At 34.1% G+C, this 26,438-nt stretch overlaps 1 protein-coding gene and 1 pseudogene across 14 annotated transcripts in view; one reads left to right on the top strand and one right to left on the bottom strand.

Moving 5' to 3' along the window:
- PMS1 (PMS1 homolog 1, mismatch repair system component) overlaps positions 1–26,438 on the bottom strand; it is a 106,319-nt gene that overhangs the window by 66,454 nt on the left and 13,427 nt on the right. For 10 of the 13 annotated variants that reach the window (XR_013763016.1, XR_013763017.1, XR_013763018.1 and 7 more), the window contains exons 4-6: positions 20,040–20,142; positions 18,312–18,497; positions 10,501–10,664 (exon numbers count right to left, since the gene is read on the bottom strand). Coding sequence is in view for 10 of the 13 variants with exons in the window: in XM_079135090.1 (XP_078991216.1) it covers positions 10,501–10,664; positions 18,312–18,497; positions 20,040–20,142 (453 nt within the window). In the remaining 3 variants the exon portion in view is untranslated. The remainder of the gene's footprint in view (positions 1–10,500; positions 10,665–18,311; positions 18,498–20,039; positions 20,143–26,438) is intronic. The other 3 variants (XM_079135092.1, XM_079135089.1, XM_079135097.1) reach the window with 1 other exon arrangement.
- LOC306658307 (large ribosomal subunit protein uL22-like) lies at positions 10,943–18,292 on the top strand (annotated as a pseudogene). The gene has a single exon. The product of its transcript is annotated as a large ribosomal subunit protein uL22-like (transcript).

The raw sequence follows: 26,438 nt of genomic DNA, 5'->3' as shown, positions 1-26,438 counted from the left end.
TCTGACAAAACAGACTAAGTCAAAAGAGAAAAACAAAGTCAGTACACATTTTGATCAGGGGAAAAATTCATCAAAAAGATAAAATGATTATAAATATATATGCACCAAATGTCAAAGCAACCAAGTTTGTAAAACAAACACTATTGGACATAAAAGGAGAAAGAGGGTGGGGTTGTGGCTCAGTGGCAGAGCACTTGCCTAGCATATGTTAGGCACTGGGTTGGATTCTCAGCACTGCATATAATAAATAAATTAAAGATCCATTGACAACTAAAAAAAAATTTTTTTTTTTGGTACCAGGGATTGAACTCAGGGACACTTGACCACTAAACCACATCCATATCCCTAATTTTGTATTTTATTTAGAGACAGAGTCTCACTGAGTTGCCTAGTATCTCACCATTGCTGAGGCTGGCTTTGAACTTACAATCCTCCTGTCTCAGCCTCCTGAGCCACTAGGATTATAGGTGTGCGCCACCACGTCTGGGTAAAAAAAAATATTTAAAAACAAAAAAAGGAGAGAGAAGTTCCACACAGTAATAGTGGGTGACTTCAATATGCCACTCTCACCAATAGACAGAGAAGACAAAAATAAACAAATAAATTCAAAAAAATAAAAATATCAGACTTAAATTACACAAAACATCAAATGAATTTAACACACACCTACAGAATATTCCATGGAGCTGTTGTAGAATATAATTCTTTTTATCAAGACACAAAACTTTCCAAAACAGATCATGTTTTAGGCCATAAAGCAAGTCTTATAAGTTTTAAAAACACTAAAATAATTTCTAGCATTTTATCAGATCATACGGTAATGAAAAGAGAAATCAACAGCAAGAGAAACTATGGAAATTATATATAAACACCTGGAGACTAAACAATACACTATTGAACGATGGGTCACCGAAAAAATCAGGGGGAAAATTTTTAAAAATACCTACGACAAAAAGAAAATGGAAACACAATATACCACAACCTGTGGCATACAGAGAAAGCAGTACCAAGAGGGAAGTTCATAGGTTTAAGTACCTGTATTTTAAAAAGAGAGATCCCAAATAAATAACCTAATAATGCACTTCAAGGTCTTAATAACAACAAGAACAAATTGAACCCAAAATCAATGGAAAGAAAGAAATAATAAAAGACTAAGGCAGAGAAAATTGAAATAGAGACTAACACCAATACCAAGGATCAAATAAAACCGTTGGTTCTCTGAAAAGATAAAACTGAAAAACCCTTAGCTAAACTAACAAAAAGAAAGAGAGACAAGGTCCAAATAAATAAAATTAGAAATAAAAAAGGGGAATATCACAACAGATATCACCAAAATTCATAGGCTCATTAGAACATATTTTTTAAAACTATATACCAATAAACGGGGAAATCTAGAAGAAACAAAGTTTTGGACACAAACACATACAACCCACCAAAAATTGGACCAAGAGGATATAAAAAAAACCTAAATATATCAACAACAAATAATGATATGAAAGCAGTACTAAAAGTCTCCCAATAAGGGAAATATCAGGACTGGACATATTTACTGCTGAATTTGACAAACTTGAAAGAAGAGCTAGTACCAATGCTCCTCTAACTATTCCACAAAATAGAAAAGGAAGGAACCCTTCTAAACTCACTCTAGTATTAAAACCTGATAAAGATGTAACAGAAAGAACAATAAAGATCAAGGTGCTTGAAAAACACTGATGCAAAAATCCTCAACAAAATAGGTGCAAATTGAATTATCCCTGTTTGTAGAAGACATGATTCTATATTAAGAAGACCCTAAAGACTCCACCAAAATAATCTTAGAATGGATAAACAAATGAGGCAAAGTTGCATGATACAAAATGAACACACAAAAAAATCAATACCTTTTCTATACACCAATAATGAACTCATTCAAAAAGCAGGCAAGAAAGAAATCCTATTCATGATAGCTTCAAAAGGAAATTATAATACCTAGGAATAATACTAACCAAGGAGGTGGAAGACTTCTACAATGGAAATTTAAAAACACTGAAGAAAGAAGCTGAAGACACATGAATATGGAAAGACTTTCCATATTTATGGATTAGGAGGATTAATATTGTTAAAAAGGCTCTACTGTCAAAGGTGATCTACAGATTAAGTGCAATCCCTATCAAAATAACAATGATGACATTCTTCCTAGAACTAGAAAAACCAATTCCAAAATTCACATATAAACACAAAAGACTTTTGAATAGTCAAAACAATTGTGAGCAAAAAGAGCAATGTTGTCAGCATCGTAATACCTGATTTCAAAAATATACACAGAGTCACAGTAGCAAAAACAGCATGGTATTGACACAAAAACAGACACGCAGACCAATGGGACAGAAGAGAGAACCCAGAAGTAAATCCATGTACCTAATGTTAACCAATTCTTGACAAAGGTGCCAAAAACATACTGGAGAAAAGATAGTCTCTTCATCAAACGGTGCTGAGAAAATTGTACATCCCATGTAGAAGATTCTCTCACCCTGTATAAAAATCAACTCAGAATGGATCAAAGACCTCAATGTAAGACCTGAAACTTTGAAACTACCAGAAGAAAACAATCACTTCAAGGTATTGGCACACACAATGATTTTCAAATAGGACTCCAATAATTCAAGAAAGAAAAACAAGAACAAATGGGATTATATCAAATTAGCTTCTACACAGCAAAGAAAACAATCAATAGTGAAGATACAACCTACAGAATGGGAAAAAATCTTTTCCAGTTATTCATAATAAATATAAAATATTATATTTTATTTATTATTTTATTATTATATTATTTATTATACCAAATATAAAATATTCATATTAAACAGAAGTTTAATATCCAGAATATGTAAAAACTCCAGAAGAGAAATAAGAATAACCCAATCAGAAAATGGGCAAATGATCTGAACAGAGACTTCTCAAAGAAGTACAAATGGTCAATAAAATATGGGGAAAAAATGCTCAGTATCTTTAACATTAATCCTGTCACTTTTACAGGTTGTTCCTACTTCACTGAATTAATAACTGCCCACCTGCCAAGTGAAAAAACAGCCTTCCCTCTTTTTTTACTTTCTATGAGTATCAACCAAAAGGAGAAGGAAGTGTTGAGTATGAGGACTGAGTTTTTCTGCTTTGTTATCTCCCTGTTCAGTTGCTACCTTTAATGCTCAATGATAACACCTGCCTATTGGTCTCAGAAGCTTTAATACCTATGCTCACAGGCCACTATGGGCTATTGCCACCAATGTGGTGGACTACTCCTGATCTCAGCCCTTGATCACATTTACTGAATGCACTAGGAATATGGCAATTACAAAATAGTAAAAAAATGCTTTTTGTAATAGAAATTATATCCTAGAGAAGCAAAGAAGATAATAAATCAAGACAAATAATATATATTTGGTAGTAGTACATTTTAAGAAAACTAATGCAGGAAAATATGTGTCAGGCGGGAAAAAATGTTGCAATTTTAGGGTTGATAAAGAAAGCCTCACTGAGAAAGTCTGTGACCTAAAAGATGAGAACTGAACCAGACAGATGGAGAGGGGGAACATTCTAGGCAAAGAAAAGTGATTGTAAATCCATCGGTCCTGAGTTGGAAGTGTGACTGGTTAAGTTCAAGAAAGAAGCAAAGTGAGCAAGAAAAAAATAAATAAATAAGATCAGAGATAATGGCAGGTCGGATAATCTACAACAGAGGTTTGCAATACAGCCCAAGGGCCAAATTAAGTCTGCTGCCTGATTTTTGTAAACAAAGTTTTATTATTCAGGGCTGCTTTCACGCTACAACAGAAGAGATGGCAATAAAAGCTCACTGGCCTGCAAAACCTAAAATATATATTATCTGGACTTGACCACTGCTGTAGAATTTACAATCCATCTGTAAAGACTTTAATTTTACTTTGAATGAGATAAAAACTGATTAAAGAGGATTTATGTGATCTTACACTTTTTTTTTCAGGATTGCTGGGCAGGAAATAGACTGAAGAGGACATTGAAGGAATTAGGGAGATCTAATTAAAATACAATTACAAAAATTCAGATAAGAGAAAGCGGTTGCTTGCACCACAGTGGTAGTCATAAAACATGGTATAAAGCATTTAGATTCCAGAAATCTTTTGAAAGCAGATATAAAGAATTTACTCTTGAATCAGATTAGAGTTTAGGGAATTAGTAGCCGAAATAACCCTAAAAGGCTTTTTGGTTTGCCACCTGTAATAAGAGGGTTTGTACATACTTATGGGTAAGGATGCAGAGAAAAGTCTGGCATATGCCACGGAATATGCAGACCTGAGTTTTTGACATGTTAAATGTAAGAAGCCTATTACTAGATATCCAAAGAGAGAAAACAGGTGGTAGATGGATCTGAGTGTGAAGTTTAGGGGATGGGTACAGAATAAAATAAAAATTTACAAGTCACCTATATATATATGACTAATATCTAAAGTCATGAGACTGTAAAAGACCAATAAGAAAAGTAAAACATGTAGAAAAAAAGAGTAAGATTTACAGAGCAGTAGTTTTATACCACATTGCTCTGAACTTTCGTCTGACCCCTACCAATGAAAACCTATGGAGAAATCTTACTTTTTGTCCAAATCAGAAAATTTTTCCAATTATAGGGATTTTTTTCAGAGTGCCTGTCTTATTTCAACTGATATTTAGTACAGAATGCAATACCAATTGTGCTAGGTGGTAATCAAATCAGGAGGAATGTGATTAAATTCTCTTGAATATTTTACAGCAAAGTGTTTTTAATCCCGTCCCATTCCTATTTTATGTAACCCCAAAGGTTTGAGTGAATTGCCCAATGATTTAAATGCTGAATATAGTAAAGGATAAACTTAAGTTCACATCTCCCAATTTTTACAATCTTTTTTACTGGTGCCTGCCTTATAATTGTACGTAATAGTAGGATTCATTATATACACACAGAGTAGAAAAATACAATTTGGTCAGTTTTGTTCTCCAGTATCTTCCTTTTCCCTCCCCTCTTGTCTTCCTCTGGTCTCCTTTCTTCCTCTTTTCCATTAGTTTCCCTTTTATTTTTATGAAATTCCCTTTCCTTTTTTCTCTCTAGCTTCCACATATGAGAGAAAACATATGGCCCCTGACTGAGTGTGGCTTATTTTGCTTAATATAATGCTCTCAAGTTCAAAGATCTTATTTTTTAATAAAGTATTCATTCTCTTCTACTCAGCTTCCTTCTACTTACTAGACATAGAGTCTTGACTAGGTGCTTTGGAGGAGTTATATCATACCCTGTGCTCTGAAGCAACTTACAGAAGTGAGTAGATATGAAAGCATATGAACACTCAACATATGAAAACTTGAGTAACTCAAATGCTAACAATAAATACCACAGAAATTAAGGGGAAGAAAAGATTACTTCAGGCCAAAATTGTCAGGAATGACTTTATGATGGATTTGGTTTGATCTAGGTCACAAAGGTTGGGTATTTAGCGGAGGCCTTTACTGGACTAGAGCTCATACTCAGGTACATGTTAATAGGTGGAGATTGGTTTTACCCTGTCTAAAAGTTCTTACTTGCTCTAAAAAAATACAGATGCAGGCCTCCCTCCTTTAAAAGGCTGTTGAAGACAGGTGTAGTGTTACCCACCTGTAATCAGTGACTAGGAGGCTGAGGCAGCCTCGAGGATCCAAGTTTGAGGCCAGAGTCAGCAATTTAATAAAACTCTATCTCAAAGTGAAAAGGACTGGGGATGTAGCTCAGGGGTAAAACAAAACCCTGGGTTCAATTCCCAGTACCGAAAAAAAAAAAAAAGAAAAAAAAAAAAATAGAGGCTATGGAGATGGACTGTAAATCACTGGTACTGAAGCAAAAATGATACACAAGAAATATGTGGAAAATGCTATAGGCACAGTTGAAGCATATCAAAGGTTTCCTGGAGGATGATGGAAGACTTTACATACTCTCTAATAGTGTTGATAAACACAAAATTCAGAAACCAACTACATTTATAAATTTGATATACATGTATCTTTCATCTTTTCTACATAATATTTCATAGAATTAAGGTGAAAGTAAAAAATTAGTATAACAAAAAAGACATTGGAACCATTTGATAAATTTAGTTAATAAGTTGAAAGTAGCAAAATACTCCTTTAAAATTCAAAAAACCCATGATTGATATTCAACTAACCTTATAATATATTTGAAGGAACAGCCATCTTCATTAATTAAAAAACAAAAAAACAAACAAAAAACCCACCCAAACTTTGTAGAATGGCACTGTAAGAATAATTTCTTCTTAAGGAAGGGGCAGTTGAGTCACAGTCCTGCCTTGGAATCTCTGATTATACTGCTTCCACAACTCTGGTGAGATAGGGGTGACCTTTAACACTGGTTCAATTATGGCAAAGACTTTTCCTTGACTGCCCTCTCCATAGCATAACTGAAACAAAGGTGGGACATTCAAAATGTTTTGAGTAAAAGGCCAAAAGAAGGACAGAATGCACAAAGAATATCATAAAAAAGAATACCAAAAACAGCAGATATAGATTATAAGATACCACTTATTAATCTTTAGTTTATAATCCAAATCTTCAACTATCACCACAAAACAGTATTTTCCTAGAGACTTGGAAAACTAAGCCAAGAAACAGAGCTACCACATTTCACAACCAAACCAGGTTTCTGTTTTTCTATTTCTGGCTAAGGTCCTTGCCTCTTCCCAGACTGACTGAAATAAGAAATATTCAACCCTTCAAAGTTATGCTATCATTCTTCCAGACCTCAAAATATACATAGAACACGAACAACTGACTCCAATAAGTCTTAACACTCTTGTGACATGGAGGTGGGAATGGGAGGCAAGTCATTCCTTGTTTTTTTTTTTGGTACCAGGAACTGAACCAGGAGCACTTAACCATCGATCCACATCCCTAGCCCTTTTTATGTTTTATTTTGATACAGGATCTCACTAAGTTGCTTAGGACCTCGCTAAATTGCTAAAAGCAATCTTCTTGCTGGGGTTATAGGTATGTGATACCACACCCAGCAGGAAGCCATTCTTTAAATCATGTCCTCTCTCTTTTTTAATAGTTAAAAACTTCTCAAATCAATCACATCCAATTCAGTGCTTGAAACACCAGTGGGCTTCTAATTAATAAAACAAAATTCAGGGATGGAGATGTAGCTCAGTGGTAGAGCATATGCTTTGCATGTTTGAAGCCCTAATTCAATTCCTAGCACTGCAAAACAAAAACAAAACAAAACTTCAAAACAATGTCTAAACCTTCACATACTATTTTAAGAAAAGCCTTCAAAAAATCAACAATTATGTAGTATGAGAATAGTTCTTATTTTAAATCACAAGTTTAACATTATGTTCTAGAGTTCTGCAAAACTATTTATATGAAATCATTAAGAATACAAAATTGGTTTCAGATATTAACATAGAGAACAATTTCTAATTCTGGGAAATAACTACTTTATAAATGAAAATATATATAGCAAGACCTCACAGGGATTCAGTTTTTACAACTAAACCTGAAAACTATAGTTTTCATTTAAGGAATGGCTCTAGCAATTCTCCAAATAATATCTACTTTAAATAAACTCACTGAATGCACTTGTAAATTATTTTCCTTTGGCTGTCTCATTATTCAATATGCTTTCAAGGAACATGGTGATGAAAGAAGAAAAATACCTCTTTCTAACATAACCATACTGGCAAGAACATCAACATTATCAGTATTCAAAGAATGTCTTGGCAGGTTAAACCTTCATAAAAAGAAGGAACACTATCTAATCCAAGTTATCAAAATAGCAATAGTACTTCTCATATTATGGGCAGTATGATTGTTGGTTTCTAAAGCAGAAAAAAAATAAAGACATCAATAATGTCATGTTTAAATTTTAAACAAAGACAAAAACATTCTCCACAAAAAGTATATGAAGGAGGATGAAAGTTAATAATGTTTAGAAGAAAAAGACGAAGAGCAGAGAAGGACTCAACATTAAAAGAGATTTAGGATAACATGTCAATGCTATTTTGGAAGTTTTAACAATATAGTTTAACATTTCTTGAGGCACAACAGTACTACTGAGAAGCAAAATCTTAGAATAATAATCTGTACTAACAAAAAGAGCTCAAAAATAAAAAGCCTATTCTAATTCAGTCCATGGTCTGTCTGCTTGTGTAACAAAAGCTAATGCTCAACTTCACTATAAGACTTTTGATAATCTTTTATTACTTTCATAGTATAACATTCAGCCTACTATCCAGAAGCTGAACTGCATCAGAAAGTACTGAAGGCCATAAAGGCACTTGCATTTGTTTAACATAAGTTCAGACAACAGTGTCCTCTGAAAATGCTAAAATATAGAATATTACAAAATACTGCTTTCCATCTCAGAAGAAAACACCTACCCTAAACTTTAAAACTTAAAAGATATATATTTGACTCCAAATAAGCAAGAACTCATGGTCTCAAATAATTCTGATGTACTCATTTTTGTTATATAAGGTAATAATCCTATTTGTCTATTACATTTTCTCTTATTCAAAACATTTTAGTATTTACTTTTCGTTTATAAACTAATTTCTATCTCTATTCATTTTTTGGCCTTTTCATCTGTTTTCCCTTTTTGATTACCATGTTTCTTCTGACCCTGGTGTTTTCTTAACTTGGAGACATTTAACTTTTAATTCTTAATGTCCTCTGAATCAAGAGGTCATAGGGTTATTTATATTAGCAGGATCAGCCTCTATCCATCAACATCCTGAGAAATCATAGCATGGAAGAGCTGGAAGGGATCTCAAGGTATCATTTGGTTGAGCTCTATGCCAGAAGGAACAGGTGGCTGACTATTATTAATATTTTTCTTTTAAGATGACCAAAGTTTTGATCATAAACACTTCATCATAGCTTGAAGTCAGAAGATAAAGAATCTTCTTGATAAATGAGTAAAAAGACATGGAACAGAAAGAAACTGAGTCAAAATAGCTCCTGACCTCAGCACTATTACTTAGTACAAAATGTAAAACAATTCCTTTGATCACTCTGAGCTCCATTCTTCATACAAACAGAGACAATGCTGTTTATCTCACAAAGTTATTTAAGTATTCTGAAATATGGAAAAGTACTATATAAATGTAATGTATTATCAGAATGGGAAAAGAACATAGCAGAGTATAAAGAACCTGCACTCCAAGGCATGCTGTTTCAAATTCCAGTCCAACAATTTATTAGTTGTACAACACTCAGAAAAGTATGGAACCTCTTGGAGTTCAGCTCAAAGGACAACTGGAAAATTGATAAAATGTCTACCTCACTTGGTTGTTGTTATGAGGATTACAGGAAATTAATGCAACTAGAAAAATCCTGACATTGCATAGCTCCTCATTAAGTGTTAATTCCTTATTCCTCTGAGGCTTCCACACTGCTGTGTGCTTCTGCTCTCCTTCCATTAAACATTTCAAAGTGCCCATATGGAATTTTGTAAAAAACAGATCAGAAAATACATGAATCTTTCTTTCCCCTAAAATTCATCAAGCAATAAGATGAATTCCTTCCCTTATCAGCCCTGCTCTGAAATATGGAAAGAAATGAAGTAGAATTTCCTTTAAAAAACCAAATTCTTCCAAATAAAAAACAGTTTAGAAATGGGGTTATGGCTCAGTGGGGGTACACTTGCCTAGCATGTGTGAGGCACTGGGTTCAATGCTCAGCATCACATTAAAAAAAATAATAATAAAGTTATGAAAAAAAAAGTTTAGAAAATTAAAAAATGTCACTAAATTGTATACTCTTTAAAGGAACAGAACAAATCTCAATCTTCTTATTTTCAGAACCTGTCAGAGCAATTCATAAAAGGGAGTGCTCAAGCATTTCTTGGATGAAAAATTCTACCTAGGGAATCTCTGGTCTTAGATATTAAGAATAAAGGGTTTTGATCGGATTTCGTACAGATATTAGGTGACAAATTAAAGATGCTCCTTAATATAACAAAGATAAAAATAGATGAAAGTGGACTATAGTTTTGAAAAAAAAAAGACTATGTATTGTTTTTGAACTGTTATTACACAATACCATAAACCAGGTAGCTTGTAAACAGAAGAAATGTATTTCTCACAGTTCTGGAGGCTGGGATCCAAGATTGAGATGCCAGGAGACTGAGAGTCTGGTAAGGACCAACCTTCTGCTTCACAGATGGTGACTTTTCACTATGTGTGCTCAGATGATAGAAGAGGGAAGGCAGCTCTCTGGAGTCTCTTTTATAAGGACACTAATAACATTCATGAGTACTTTGCCCCTATGAGCTAATCATCTTTAAAGGCTCCATATCTTAAAACCATCATATTGGTGATTAAGTTTTCAACAAATGAATTGGGTAGTGAAGGGGATGGCAAACATTCAGTCCATACCAGAGAGCTAACTGACTTAGATCGTATCACTCACTATTCTTTTGTTATATTGTAACTTAACAAAATTTTAAAATTCAATATTACTCACCTTATTATGTATAAAAACAATCCTTAAGTCAGGTTTAAGGACACCATAACTTATGAGGAGATCCTGGACCTTTTTAATTTCATCTTTACATTTTTTAGCAGTGGAATAAAATTGTTTTCTGACAGGTAGATTCTTAAATAATCTCAAAGCAGTTACAGTTGTACCTGTTGGTAGATAAGAGGAAAGTATATTTAGATTTGGGAAAAACTTTATGACTCTTAAAATCAACATACAATCCATAATTATTCCTTTCTATTGCTAAATGCTAAAATCTAAGACTGGGAACCCAAAGAAAATTCACCTTTACAAACTATATTGATTTCTTGCTAGACTTTTCTATTTGTAAATTGCTTAGTATAAGCTCTTCTATGTAGTCTAAACAATAACTTTATTCCTATATATATATATAGGAATATACACACACATATATATATATATATTATTTTTTTTAGTTGTTGATGGACCTTTATTTTATATATTTATTTATATGTAGTGCTGAGAATTGAACCCAGTGCCTCACACATGCCAGGCAAGTGCTCTACCACTGAGTCACAACCCCAGCCTAACAATAATTTTATTTCTGTAACTGCAGAGAAACATGAGCTTACCAGAATGTAGAATCTTTAAAAATCTGCTAATATTCAAACCATTTGAGAATGATGTTTATTCTGTACTTTAAAATGCAATAGGTGGTATAAGACTACACAGTGCAGGGCACATTGGTGCACACCCATAATACCAGACGTTCAGGAGGATGGGGCCGGAGGATGGGGAGTTCAAAGTCAGCCTCGGGAAAAGCGAGGCGCTAAGCAACTCAGTGAGACCTGCTGTCTCTAAATAAAGTATGAAATAGCGATGTGGATATGGCTCAGTGGTCCAGTGCCCCTGAGTTCAATCCCCAGTACCACCTACCCCCCAAAAATGTCTGCAAATATGCTAATTGTTCCTGAAGGCAGGGGAAGGGGCATGGGGGATGCTGCCCATGGCTGAGAAACACTGAATTAGTGTACAGTAACTAACATCTTTCTTTTAAAAAATAAAAATAAACTAGAATAGGAAATGAAATGCATCACAATAATAATAATACATATCATTTCATAAAGTATTTGTTTTCATTAGATTTTATGAATTGGGTTGTTATATAAATGCTTCTTACAGTGAATTGGAATTAGAAGGCTTAAAACAATGACAATTTTCCTACTGCTTGACAAAGGCAAAACCAAAAAGAAGTGGAAATCACAAGAGAAATGTAAAATAAAATCAGGAGTTCTAAAAAGAGAAAAAGAAATGTACAGAGATGAAACTAACAAGAAAATTTTCTAGTTAAAAGATTTGACTGCAGACTTCAAGAGTCTTTGCTTCATTACAGGGAAGAATATTTTTAAAATTGAAGAAGAAACCATTTTACATTGGCAATCCTAAATTTTAAGAATAGGAAGAAAATTCACAAACTTTCAGAAAGAAAAAAAATTTCTTACAGGAAAATTTAACATCAAAACTTCTCACCTATGGAACCAGAAGATAGACAAACCATAAACAATTAAGGGAAAATTACAAAACCAACACCCAGTCCTGGTGTGGTGGTGCATGCCTGTAATCCCAGTAGCTCAGGAAGCTGAAGCAGGAGAATCTCGAGTTCAAAGCTAGCCTCAACAACTTATTGAGGCCCTAAGCAATTTAGTAAAACCTTGTCTCCAAATAAAATATAAAAAGGGCTGGGAATGTGGTTAAGGCCCCTAGGTTCAACTCCTGGTACCAAAGGGGGGGGGGGGGAGAGAAAGAAAGAAAAGAAAAAACAACCATCAAGAAACAAACACCTGCTCTTCCTGTAAGCGGCCTCAGATGATCTGTGAAAATGGTCTGCTACTCTCTTGACTCAGAAAACCCCACAAAATCATGCAAATCAAGAGGTTCAAATCTTCATGTTCACTTTAAGAACACCTGTGAAACCATGCAGGCCATCAAGAGTATGCATATCCGAAAAGCTACCAAGTACCTGAAGGATGTCACTTTAAAGAAGCAATGTGTGTCATTCCAGTGTTACAATGGTGGAGTTGGTAGGTATGCCCAGTCCAAACAGTGGGGCTGGACACAGGGATGGTGGCCCAAAAAGAGTGCTGAATTTTTGCTGCATATGCTTAAAAATGCAGAGAGTAATGCTGAACTTAAGGGTTTAGACAGATTCTCTGGTCATTGAACATATCCAGGTGAACAATGCACCCAAGATGTGCCACTGTACTTACGGAGCTCATGGTCGGATTAACCCATACATGAGTTCCCCTGCCACATCGAGATGATCCTCGCTGTAAAGGAACAGATTGTTCCTAAACCAGAAGAGGAGGTTGCACAGAAGAAAAAGATATCCCAGAAGAAACTAAAGAAACAAAAACTTATGGCACAGGAATAAATTCAGTATAAAATAAATGCAAATTAAAAAAAAAAGAAACCAACACCCAGTTAAGATACATACAAAGACAAAAATGACATATATACATATAATACATATGTACATAAATACATAAAATACATATAAAGACTTTTTGGACTTGTAAAATTTCACAAGTATATCACTCAGGCACATAAGATGAAAATAATGGAAGCTAAACTCTAGCCAATTAATAATGACATCAAAATAGAGTTTTTAGCCAGGTGTGGTGACACACACCTATAATCCTAGCAACTTGGGAGGGAGAGACAGAATGATTACAATTTTGAGACCAGCCTCAGCAATTTAGCAAGGCCCTAAGAAACTTAGACCTTGTCTCAAAACAAAAAATGAAAAGGGTTGGGAATGTGGCTCAGTGGTAAAGCACCCCTGGGTTCAATACCCAGTAGCATCTCCCCACCCCCAACCAAATAGAGATTTTATAATGAGAGAAGCTGAGAAAATAAATTTGGTGGAAAGGAATCTTAAAAGCTGAATGTAAACAAAAGATAGTAATATGGGTGAAATTTGCTATTTAAGTGTTAAATAAGGATTCATGACATGAAAGAGATAAGAATATAGGGGGAAAAGTTTGGGGCTCAATGTTTTCAATGATTATTAGTTATTATTAACAATGGCTAACTGGAAAAAATGATTGGGAAAGGAAAGGGATAAAGCTTGCAAGGTTCTAAGTAAGCTGGCCCATGGCTATCTCCTCTCCTATCAGTCTTCTTTTTTCTGTTCCTCTAGCAATTTAGACTTATTCCCACCTCAGGGTTTTTGCATATGTTCTTTTTCCACCCTTTGCATGATTAACTCCTTTATCAACCTTCAAACTTCAGTCTGAGTATCACATCTTACAAGAATCCATCCCTAAATACTTCTCAAAGCCTGGTTCTTCCAAACAGAAGACAAGTTTTTTTCTTCTCATAAATGATCATTTTTTTGAAAAACTTTTTATCTGCCTCTCCTCTCAGAATATCATTCACATTTCTAACATCTCTCACTTCCTGGGGTCTCTTTGCAGCTCCGGCTTCCCTCTCACAGCTTCACTACATGCCACCCTGTCGAAGGCTGCCTGCAGGGTCTCAGACCCTGCAACATACCTACTGGCTTCCCAGGGCTTTCCTTTGAAATCTCATGGAAGCCTCCATAACCCACATAACTCTTGCATCCGGAATGCCTGCAAGACCAGCATCATGTGAATGACACCAATGTCTGCCAACAGCACAAGCTGTCCTTGAGAGAGTCTGAATCACAGCTGTAATGCTTCTGAGAGCTTTGCTGGCTTGGGTAGTCCTGAGTGAGCAGGACACCCAATTTTCAAAAGACTTTGCTCTGAAAAATTCTTTGAAACAAATTTCCATTTCTACACCTTTGATCTTATGATGTCTGTCACCTTGCTGACTTCTGAGATTCTCTCTAGACATTTTTCATATTGCCCCAATACAAAGATCTTCACATTCTAATCTCTACAGCAATCATACCTTCCCTGGCTGAAACTTCAGTAATACTTATGACACTGCCTGAACACTGTGCTGTCTTGAAATTTCTTCCACCAGATAAATGAGTCCATCACCTTTAAGCTCTACCTCCCACCCACAAAGTCTCAGGCAGAGACAAAATGCAGTCAAATTCTTTGCCAGAGTGTAATGTAGGCAGACTCTTGTTGAATTCTCAATAGTCTTTATTTCTATCTGAAATTTTACGTGCATAACTTTTACTGTTTATACTTCTATCAGCATTCTGAGCTGATCCCTCACCAGAATCACCACTGAGTTCCACTTACAGCATTCTAGGCTTTCTCTAGTTTGATCCTCCAAACTTTTTCTGTGAACCAATTCCACAGGCTTTTCAGCACTATGAGGTACAGTGACCCCACTTCTCAATACCAATTTTTTGCATTAGTCAGCTTTCCATTACTGCAACAAAATTCCTGAGATAATCAATTTAAAAAGAAGAAAGACTTATTTTGGTTCATAATTTTGGAGTTTTCAGTCCATGGTCAGCTGGACCCCCTGCTTTTGGTTCTGTTGTAAGACACTATATCATGCAGAAGCACATGGATAAGGAAGTTGCTCACCTCATGGGAGCTGGGAAGCAAAGACAGAAGAAGAGAAAGGAATGGGGTCCCCAAATCCCCTTCTAGGGCACACTCCAAATGACCAGAAGGCCTCCTACTGGAATTAGTCTTTAACATATGGGCCTCCAATGAATTCTTCAGACACAGTATTGTTTTCAGTTCTAGAATTTTCATTTGGTTCTTTTTTATTTTCCATTTATCTACTGAAATTCTCTACTTTATTAATGATTTGGTCCATATTTTATTCAAAATTATTTAACACAGTTGTAAGTTCTTGTTATTTCAAATATCTGGGTAATCTGTAAATTTGCTTATTCTTTCTCTTAATTATGGATGTCATTTTTCCTTTCTTCATATCCCTCAACACTTCAATTTTTGCCAGACATTGTGTGCAGAAGAACAATAGATACTAAAGAAGATAGTATTTTTCCCTAAGGAAAGCTCTTTGTTTCCTGTCAAGCAGGTAAAGAACAGATCTCTTCAACCTAATTAGGAATTTATCTTTACTTTAAATGAGATGACTTTATCTAGTTTTACTTTGCATCTGTTCTACAATATCTTAAGGCAGAATCAGATCTTTTCTTCTAGAAAGGTTTTAAGATCTTTCTCTATCACAGTCCAAAATTTCTTCATCATTGCTTACTCAGCAAAAGTCTTGATAAGATTCTGAGTAGGGCAAACAAGTTCTGTGTCTGAAGATCCCATTTTCCAATCTGTCACTATCCATCCACATGGGGCTATTAAAAGTTCAGCTGGTTTCTGCTAGTGTCACACAAGATTCCTCAACCATGGCAGACTTGCTCCTTTATCCATCTATGTCTCCAGACTAAGTTGATGCTCCCAGGGAAGTAAGCCACAATCAATCACTTCTTCTCTAGAAGAGGGTATAGTCTTTCTCTTGAATTTAATTCATTTAAATTTTTCAGTATTACAGTTCTTCAACAAGTTTAAAGACAAATGTAAGTTTTTAAAATTATGTTTTCTTCCTTTCATCGCTACACAGGGAGCAATGTTATCTTCTACATCCACTATTCTTCTCTTGCAGAAAGACCATCCTCCAGTGTGTGGGTTTTTGGTTTTTGGTTTTTGGTACCAGGGATTGAACCCAGAGGTGTTCACCCACTTAGCCATTACCCTAGCCCAGTCTTTTTTAAAATATTTTATTTTAAGACAGGGCTCGCTAAGTTGCTTAGGGCCTTGCTAAATTACTAAGGCTGGCTTTGAACTTATAATTTTCCTGCCTTGGTCTCCCAAGCCACTGGGATTATAGGAGTGTGCCAAAGCACCTGGCTCCCATGTGCTCTTTCTTATATCATCTTTAAATTCAAATGCCATCTTTTCTGAAAAACTTACTAACCTCCCTCTAGACAGTTGGTGATTTCATTTTACATTATTACTTATTTACTCATTTGTATTTCTTACTATTCTGTGAGTTCCCAGAGACAAATATAATGATATATACTGTAGCTGTAAAAAGACAGAAGGAAGAAACTGAAAGGGCAAAATATAAATGTATTTATAAAAGGAAAAAGATTATTTGTTGATTTTTTAAACGTTATGTCTCATCAACTACACTATATCTATCTTCACAGCAACAAATAATTACTTCAGTACTAAAAAGTCTCAGAGTAAACTGAGAATTAGTAATAACATGCAAATTACACGTGTGAATAAAAGTTATTGATGAAAAGGACTTTTCTTATTCCATATGAAATGTGTACCCTTAAAAATAAAAGCCCCAAGTAATATTGGCCAATAGGGAGAAAGCCACAGTTACACTATCATATTTTATAAGAGAACTGCTCAGGTCTCTAACTTTAATGGATTCTTCAAACACCAGAATGAAATTGCAGTTATGTTGTATTTACATGACCTTAAGTAATAACGCCACTTAGAAAGGAGGCTAGTTATTTTCCTAATGTAAAGATATGAGTACTTGATATATCAAAGTGTTCTTGAATTATTTAATGAATAAAGTTGCATCCTTCAATTAAGATGAAAAGCTCTTTCAATACATGCAAAATCTCACATTGAAAATTTTAAAATAACATATTTTACTCTAATAACAGCCTAGAAAAAAGGAAATTCCCTGATCAATGGACCTTTTTTTTTCAGATTTGTTAGTACATTATAGTTTCATATAATAGTGGGGTTCACTTTGACATATTCTTAAATATATGTAACATAATTTGCTCCATTTTAATTCCTAGTACTTCCTATTTCCCTCCCTCCTTCCTTCCTTGATTCTCTTCCTCTACTCTATTGGTCTTCCTTTTACTTACTGTTTTTAATTGGTGCACTACAGTTACATATAAAATTGAAGTACATTGTGATATATTCATACATATACATGGCATAACTTGATTCTTCAGTTTTTCCCCTTTGGTCTCCCACTTGTACTCTACTGATCTCCCTTCTTTCAAATAGTACTTGAAATATAACATTTCTGATATTAGAGAAACTCCTAAGGCAGAAGTACTAGGGGACACTAGTTAAGAAAGTGAGGACAGAAAAAGATGTTACTAAAATAATTCTCAGTCTTCTTAGTAAAGAAATTTAAAAGATGGAGACTTATTTCTATATTCATTGTAAGTTTTTAAAAATCAGGTATAATGTTTTAAAATGCACAGAGGGTAAGAGCAATTAAAATGATATGCTATTAAGCACATAAATCATTTAAATGGCTAAATTAACACCCAGAAAAAACAGAACTGGTATTTCTAGTAAACTATTTTAAAACACATTTTTTAAAGGGGTTACAAGTTTTCCAATGTCTAAATAAGATTCTGTTTTAAGTCATTCCTGCAACTGCAGTTATACTATCTATAGGTGTCATTCTATCAGATGATATGAAGAGTTACTGCTAAGCAACGATGTTCACACCACAGCAAAAATTAATCTACAAGAACCCTAAATGCACAGGTATAAATTAAGATGATTGAACTGTAGTTTTATCTTACACAGAAAATATTTAAATGGAAGCTAATGACAGCTGGTGAAATGTGAGTCTGTGATTCAATCACTCAAAAAATATCAGCAGTAAGCAACATCAATGTAAAAGGCTTTTGAGTGTGGACTTTATAATGTGTCCACCTAGAGCAATTTGAAATTAAGATTTTTGTTGTTGCTGTTGTTGTTCCCTAACTAATCAACTATAATTAGGTGAAAAAAATGAGTTGTGAAGGGCAATTACTGATTTTGTAACTACTGACCTTTCAAGTATATTGTATCTCAAAATAAAAGGAATTGGCTAAAGAAAATAAGATTCATTTATTGACTATAAAAATTCCTTAACATTTGTACCTGGACTCACTAAAGGTAGAAGACTGATGTCAGCAGGCAAAGAAAAATCAGTCAGCAAAAGGGCAAAGATCAGGTGGAGTCCATATTTAAGGATTGTTATTTCATAGTTCCCATGGAGATGAATACATAAAAGCATGAGAAGTATGAGTGATACAGAGCCACTGGCCATCCAGATTAGACCGGTTACTACAAAGATAAAAATAAATACTTTTAAGTTTTATAAGGTGACTAGGTTACTTCAAAGTACTCTACTGGAGAGCTTACTCAAATACCTCCTAATGGTTTCCTAATTTGAACTCCAAAGCCCTGGGGTCACAGCCTTTCTGGAAAGGGACCAAAATTTCAAAAAACACCTTCCCTTTGTCCAACCTTCAACATGTAGTAAAAGAATTACAATCTATTATTTTAAATTAAAATGTGTATAATGCTTATTATTATACATCAAACTAAATAGCTGTTAGATTTGCGATCATTTTCATTAACTTAATAAATGAGGAAAGAATTTAGTGCATTTTCTTAGGTGTTCCTAGTAACTTTTTCCTCATGAATACAGTATTAATTCCTAATAAGCAAAAGTAATCAATAACTATGCTAGAGATTTATAAAGTAAGAAATACAGTGAACAAATTCAGTATTAGAAGTAAGATATACAAAAGTAACTTTCAAAGATGGGAGTCATCTGAAAATCAACAAATTCAATAATTTAACACCAAAACTGGAGGGAAGAAACCACAGAAAAAAAGACAGTATTCTGATAAACTAAAATAAAGAACCATAAAAAATTAAACATGAATTTACAATACAAATTAGAGAAGAACAAACAACAAAACTCTTTCCAGTTCTACGAGCCTCTTTTCAGATCTAAGAATTCTTTTGAACATGACTTTAAAGAGGACATAACTTTAATATTCTTTTAACTTTAATCATTCCATTACCAGAATAGTATAAAAAGATTAAATGATATATGAAATTTAGGCCTACAGAGATTTTTTTTCCCTCTTAGAAGTAAATAGTTTCAAAAGGAACTTAAAGCTTAAAATATAGTAAAATTACATATAAATGTATAAAACAGTAAAGAATTTAATTATTAGTAGAAACATAATGTATTCATCTGCCTGAAAATGATAAATGTAGAAAGGGAGAAAGTAAGTGTAGGTACTAGCTAAAAGGACTTTACTATTAAGTTGATAATTGTTTAAACTGAGCATCTTTGAAGTATTCCATGAATAAATAAATTTTAAATTATTTAATCAAAATATCTTACTACTATGGTTTATCATTATAACAAATCAAATGGCATTTTAGGTGTTTCAATAAAATATTATCCTTAACATGGAAAGAAAGATGACACTGGTGATCCAGTAAAAGGAAAAAAAATGCTCTTAAGAGATTTTTTAGAAAAGTAACTAATCTACAGAATTGTCCAGTTTATCACAGAGTTCCTTGAGAACTCCTCTTTATTTAAATTTAATCTGTGTGTGTATGTGACGGTAGAAATGGCCTTGTGCATGCTAGGCAAGCACCCCTAGCACTCTTACCACTGAGCTACATCCATAGCCCACTCTTAAGTATTTAAGAGGTTTACAACTAAAGGTTCAATGTTCACTTGAAAGTTAACTACACTTCATCAGGACCAAACCTAAAACAACATATTTGAATCCAAGGAGTAATACTGTTTTTAACAACACTACAGGAAAGGTAATGAATGCTATAAAGTTATTTTCTTACCTGGACCAAGATGTGAAGGTTTTTGAGAAAGAATGTGGCCATTGCCATCTAAAACATATTGAGTGCTAAAATTATCAGCAGCTGTCCTTGTTGTAATTAAAACCTGGAAATAAAAAAAAAAAATCCTCTGGCAAAATTTAGATATTGCAATGGGCTCATTATCAAATTAGACTGAATCAATATCACATATTTATTTAATATTGAAAAAAGTTTTACCTGATAAAATTTTAGGTCCACTTTTATATTTTTTAGAATTACCCTAATAAACAATAAAGTAGTTCATATTTTTATGTTGCAAATTACTGACTTTTATTGAGTATTTTAAACACTCAAATGCCAACCAGCATACCTGAAATGGCTATTTGTATTATACATTATATGATTTACATCTGTAAAAGCAAATACTTCAATTGAATTAGAGAAACCTGCTTTCGAACAGACTATTTCCATAAATTTGTGGACAAATGAGTAATTCTTGGGTAAAGTGATTGTTCCTTTTCCCTTTTACATTCTATGTAACATAGCACTTTGGTATTTCAGGTTTATGATTCAAAAAAAGTTAAACATTTAAATTATACACATATACATTCATGGACAAATTTTTCTTAAACCCAAGTTTAAAATTCATTGTTTAAGAATAATCTTATTGAAAAATTAGCCTTAAACGTAAGAGGATTTTATCCAGCATGAAAACATTCCTCAGGTGTTAGTCATAGAAATATAAATTTAAGAATATCTTTCAAACTGACTTCATCCTGTTTACCTCATGAGATTATTAGAGAAAAGTAACACAAAACACACCACTGCACAAAAAAACCAGAGGTGGGGAGCATGGATGTTCACAAGGAAAGCAAAATGTACTGGGAAAAAGGTAGCCACATATGGTAAACAATGACCCAAAACCAGTAATAATCTTTCTTGGTCACCCCTGGACTCAGAAGAGTTAAATATTCTAAAATATATTTACACAGTTTAGAAGTCACAAAGATGGAGCTATAGTATACTTGAACTCATGTGGATCCAAATGGTTCCACATTTGATGGTTCTGTCACCTTGTTCTAACCAAGCATATTTACTTTAAGTCATAGCTCTGGCTCTGTGGAACATGTGGGCACCATGTAGGGAACACTAGAACCACTACCAAAAGATATGACTATTCCAAATCAAAGTACTAGTAGAGTCTATTAGATTCTGAGTGAAGTCCAAAACCCTTATTAGGGTCATTGGGTCAAGTTGGTATTTCTGTGATAACCATTCCAAGAGACCTTCACCTAGTTGTAAGCCTCTGTGTACACATATTTTGGGTTTTTTTTTTTTTTTTTTTTTGGGGGGGGGTACCGGGGACTGAACCCCAGGGCACTTTACCACTGAGCTATACCCTGAGTCCTTTTATTTTGAGACAGAGTCTTGCTAAGCTGCTGAGAGGCTGGTCTCAAACTTGGGAGTCTCCTGTCTCAGCCACCCCATTAGCTAGGATTACAGGGATACACCACTGTGCCTGATAGCTTTAAGTACTTTTTTTTTTGGTAGTGGGGACTGAGGGGCGCTTAACCACTAAGCCATATTACCAGCACTTTTCTTTTTAAAGACAGTCTTGCTAAATTGCTTAGGGCCTCCCTAAGTCGCTGAGGCTGGCTTTGAACTTGTAATCCTCCTGTCTCAGCCTCCAGAGCCACTGGGATTACAGGTGTGCACCAGGGCACCAACAGTTTTTATGTACTCTTAAGTGATTATTTTACTTCTTCCAAAATATATTCCATGATTTGAAATATGTATAATTTGGAAAAATTTCCTGACAACTAATCTTAATCTTGTCTACTACATTCCAGCTATAATGTGTCTAATACTGATTTCCTCTAGTAAAGTTTAATTAAAGGGCAGAAAGGCTAGAGATTTTCTTTCCTGTATTTGATTTAATTATTTCAACAATTGCCCCTTTAAAAACAATCTAACCCCTTCTCCAAAATGCCAAGGTCATCTGAATTCTATTTCTATTCTCCAAAGAGCTAGCCACCTGACCTAAAGTTGGTATCACTGAGCAAAGGCAGCCCTGGAACTCTCAGTTCCAGTACTAACTTTGCCAGTGGCTTCTAGACAGTCCCGAATAAATGATTACACTATCATCTTTGAGGGGAGGGTGATGATAAGATGAAGACGATGCTAATACTTTATAAGGTTACATGGGATTTTGCTACAACCACTTCAAAGCACTTTATAAGATATTAAATGGTTCATCCTTTAAACATTCTTAATAAATACGTAAATACACTCCAGTCTAGAAGAATAAACTGAAGTGCTAAAATGTGAAACTGGTCTTTAGTGCTCAAAATGTAGCATTTATGTTAAAATAAATGGAATACATTATATTTTGTAACACAAAAATTCCTTAAATTACAATTTGTAGGGCACTATGAAAATTTATTTAGATGGGAGACACACTGCAATTCATGGGTAAAGACAGTGAAAGAAAACACATATAAGCATGTTTCATAAATTCATGAAATACAGTGTGTTCTTCAGAGGAAGGAATTGTATTTCAAGAGTTCATTTCATCATATGACCCTGTGTCCTGGGCAGGAAACCTTTTTTTGGACCAGGCACAGATTCAGAATGCATTAGCTGTGCAGAAACTAGCATTTGAACTTGCAGTAACTACATCATCAGGAGCATCTCTAATATTACAAACTATTACTGGTGACTCTTACCAGAGACACTGAGGAATTATAGAAGAGTAACTCCAGTGGTATCAAGAAAAGAAAATAAAGTCAATAGTTTTAAAAGAGGAGTTTTAGAAGTCTTTAGATAACCTTAGGGGTTATGTTAGCTATCAGTTATTAAAAACTCACTTAATATCAAGGAACTATAATTACAAAATTAGAATTACATAAAAACCTTTAAAAATGAGATAAGCAGTTTTTCTCAGTATCTAGTTAAAAAGTATATTTTAAAAGCAGGATATATATCCTGGTAATTCAGGCAAAAATTCTCTTTTGGCAAAAAATTCATTTAAGGTAATTATGATAAAGCCATTTTGGGGGTTGATTCTCATTTTATTTTTGCAGTACTGCAGATCAAACCCAGGGCCTTGTGAATGCCAGAGTAGGCAAGTGTTCCACCAGAGTTACACCCACAGGCCTGGGCTAACTTTTGGAATGAATACTTTGGCACAGAAAAAAAGAGTCTGAAAACTAAGATAACCACTTTTATGATTGAGGCAAGATATTAAGTTTTGCCTGAATGAATACAAAATTATTTCAAAGTTATTGAAAGTGGTATATTTGTTGCTCAATTTAAATTTTTATAGGTTTCCATTTCTGGAACAATACAACAAATGGGTTAAATTCTTGCCAAGTTGCCCAGGCTGGTGTCAAACTTGTGATCTTCCTGCCTCAGGCTCCCAAGTGGCTAGGATTATAGATGTGTACCACCAACACCACACCTGGCTGGCTTTACCACTTTCAACAGAGTCTATCACCTGTGAGGAGGCTGCATTCAATAAGTAAAATATTCCAAAAGAATTCTATGCCAGATGGGTGTAGTGGCACACACCTATAAACCCAGCAATTTGGGAAGCTGAGGCAGGAGCGTCACAGGTTCAAGGCTAGTCTCTGCAACTGAGAGAGACCCTCAACAACTTAGTGAGACCCAATCTCAAAATTTAAAAAAGGACTGGAGAATTATGTCAGTGTTTGTAAAGCATCCCTAAGTTCCCCAGTACACAGTATAAAAATAAATAAATAAATAAATAAATAAATAAATAAATTTCCATGCTTACCCTGACTAAAGCCCTAACCACCAGAGCTATAAGACTTATAGAAAGCAAGACTACACTGAGAAAAAGGAGTCAGGATCATTTGCTCAGTCTAGAACCATCAGAATGACACTAGGGGTTTCCCTTTACCTATGAGGACCCTCAAATAAGTAGTCCTCACTCCTATTTTCAAAACAGTATGATTTAACTTCTCAATCTACTCCAGTAAGCCATGGAGGCTTAACGTGATGTATAACAAAATCAAACCTACAGATCTGGTGCTATCTCACAGGTTGGAATAATACCCTACACACTGCAGCAACTTAAAAAATGCTGAATGGGTCAATCAACAAATGAACGATATACACAGAATGGCTGGCAATTCTTTTGAGCAAAAACAAAAACAAAAAAACAAGGAGAAAAAATATCTCATACAACAAAATGAAGAACTTTGGTGAAAATTAGAATTTACCTATGAATGGCTATGAGGTTTCAGAAAGCATTTCCCAAAAATGTGGAGAAGTCTATATAAACTTTGAATGATAAGGTGAAATACTGCACACAGACAAGGGAATAAGCCAGTCATCACCTGTATGATATAACTAGCTGCATACTGCTTTTCACAATGAAGAGCAAAGCAAAAACAACTTTCATCTGCATGGTACATGACAATATTCAAGATAGTTTGATTTTTTTTTTTTTTAATCCTCAATTCATTATCCTCACTTTATAGATGGAGGAAAAAATGACTCTCTGAAGTCAGTACATTTTATGCATTTGGCTAAAACTCTTATTCAAACACTTGGCATTTAGAATTAGGACCCTGATTCCTAGATTCAGTTTGCTCTGATTTTCAGAAAACAATAAAAACTATTCTATCTTCTTCCTAAAACAAAGATATAAGTCTCCATTCAAAATCTAGTTCAAAATAGACAAGTTTCTTAAATATTTTTTGGATAGGAAAGAATAATTTATAACATATTTATAATATCAATGTAAAAAGAAAGAAAATTTTCTATTGCATAGAATATACACAAAATAGTCCTTACAAAAATTTTATGAACAGTATTTTCACTACTTCCAGTTCATTCCAATCATTACACTTAACACTGAAGAATGACAAATATCTCAAACTTATTTTTCTATCAACAAATTTCAAGAAGTTACGCCTATTGATATGATTTTTTAAAAAGCCCTTAATTAGCCAATTTGTATCAGTAAATGAAACATTCATCAAAGATTAAAGAAGCAGTAATTTAATTTTTAAATATTAACATTTCACTCTGCAAATATGAAATGTAAAAAGAAGTGCTTTACACCTTTGGACTGTTAAAGTTTGAGAATGGAAGTTATTTTAAAATCGATGAATTGGGAAAATTGCCTATTTTTTTCCAAGTATATAAATAAAGGATATAGAATAGCAGGCTGAAAGTACAGTTTAGTGGCAGAGCACTTAATAACATGCACAAGTCCCTGGGTTTGATATCCACCATAACAAAAAACAAAACAAAACAGAATTAGGTGTATTTCAGATCTCTACAGTTTTGCTGGGAGACTAACTTAATTTTTCTTTTTATAATTTAAATTAACATTTAAAATCATCTTAAAAAAGTAAATTTAACAACTGGAATTTAAGTTGACAGTTATTTAACAGTATGACAAAACTATATACCAATTACATATTATCAATCTATTGAACTTACATCTTACGATGGATATGACTTTAAAATTACCTAATTACCCACATCAAATAATTTGGTAGATAAAATAACCAAATCACTAATTGTTATTATGTAACTGTAACTCTATCTAGAAAATTTCAAAATAAATCAGGGCCTTTAAAATATTGCAAGTTCGGGCTGGGGAGATAGCTCAGTTGGTAGAGTGCTTGCCTTGCAAGCACAAGGCCCTGAGTTCAAACCCAAGCACAAAAAAAAAAAAAAAAAAAATATTGCAAGTTCTAGGAAAGCCTGGGCAACTTAGGGAGATCCTGTCTCAAAATAAAAAATAAAAAAAGTCTGGGGATGAAGCTCAGTAGTAGAATACCCCTGAATTCATTACCTAGTACTGTTCTAAACAAATAAATATAAAAGTAAGCAATCAACTTTTATACATGAAACCTCATTTCTTTCTGAATGTTGAAGAATACTGTTTAGAAAGTGAACATTTTCCCTCAAAAGGTTAAAACTCACAAGTACCTTTCTAATCATGCTAATAAGAAGGCAAGATCTCAGTCCTGAGAGGCATTAAATGGAAACTCTATTCTTAGCTTTGCCATGGATATACTATGGGTCTCTGACCTCTGACTACGTCACAATTTTCATATTAGGGCTGGGGTTGTGGCTCAGTAGTAGAGTCCTTGCCTAGCACGTGTGAGGACTGGGTTCAATCCTCAGCACCACATTATAAAAAATAAATTAAAGGTACACATTTACTTTATTACACATGGTTCCTCTGAAATAAACTACCTAGCTCAACATGCAGTATATAATAGACAATCAAAAACTATTGGATGAGTATTAGAGAATATTTTGAAGTTGTGGTAAGAAGTTTAGCATTTGGCCTCACCACACCCCAGTTTCCTCATCAGTAATAAGAAGATACTAAGCCAGAGAATACCTACACTGTGGGTAGGCTTACCCATGAAG

The sequence above is a fragment of the Sciurus vulgaris genome (genome assembly GCF_902686455.1).
Source record: "Sciurus vulgaris genome assembly, chromosome: 3".
Lineage (NCBI taxonomy): Eukaryota > Metazoa > Chordata > Mammalia > Rodentia > Sciuridae > Sciurus > Sciurus vulgaris.
This window is presented reverse-complemented; position numbering and strand designations above follow the sequence as displayed.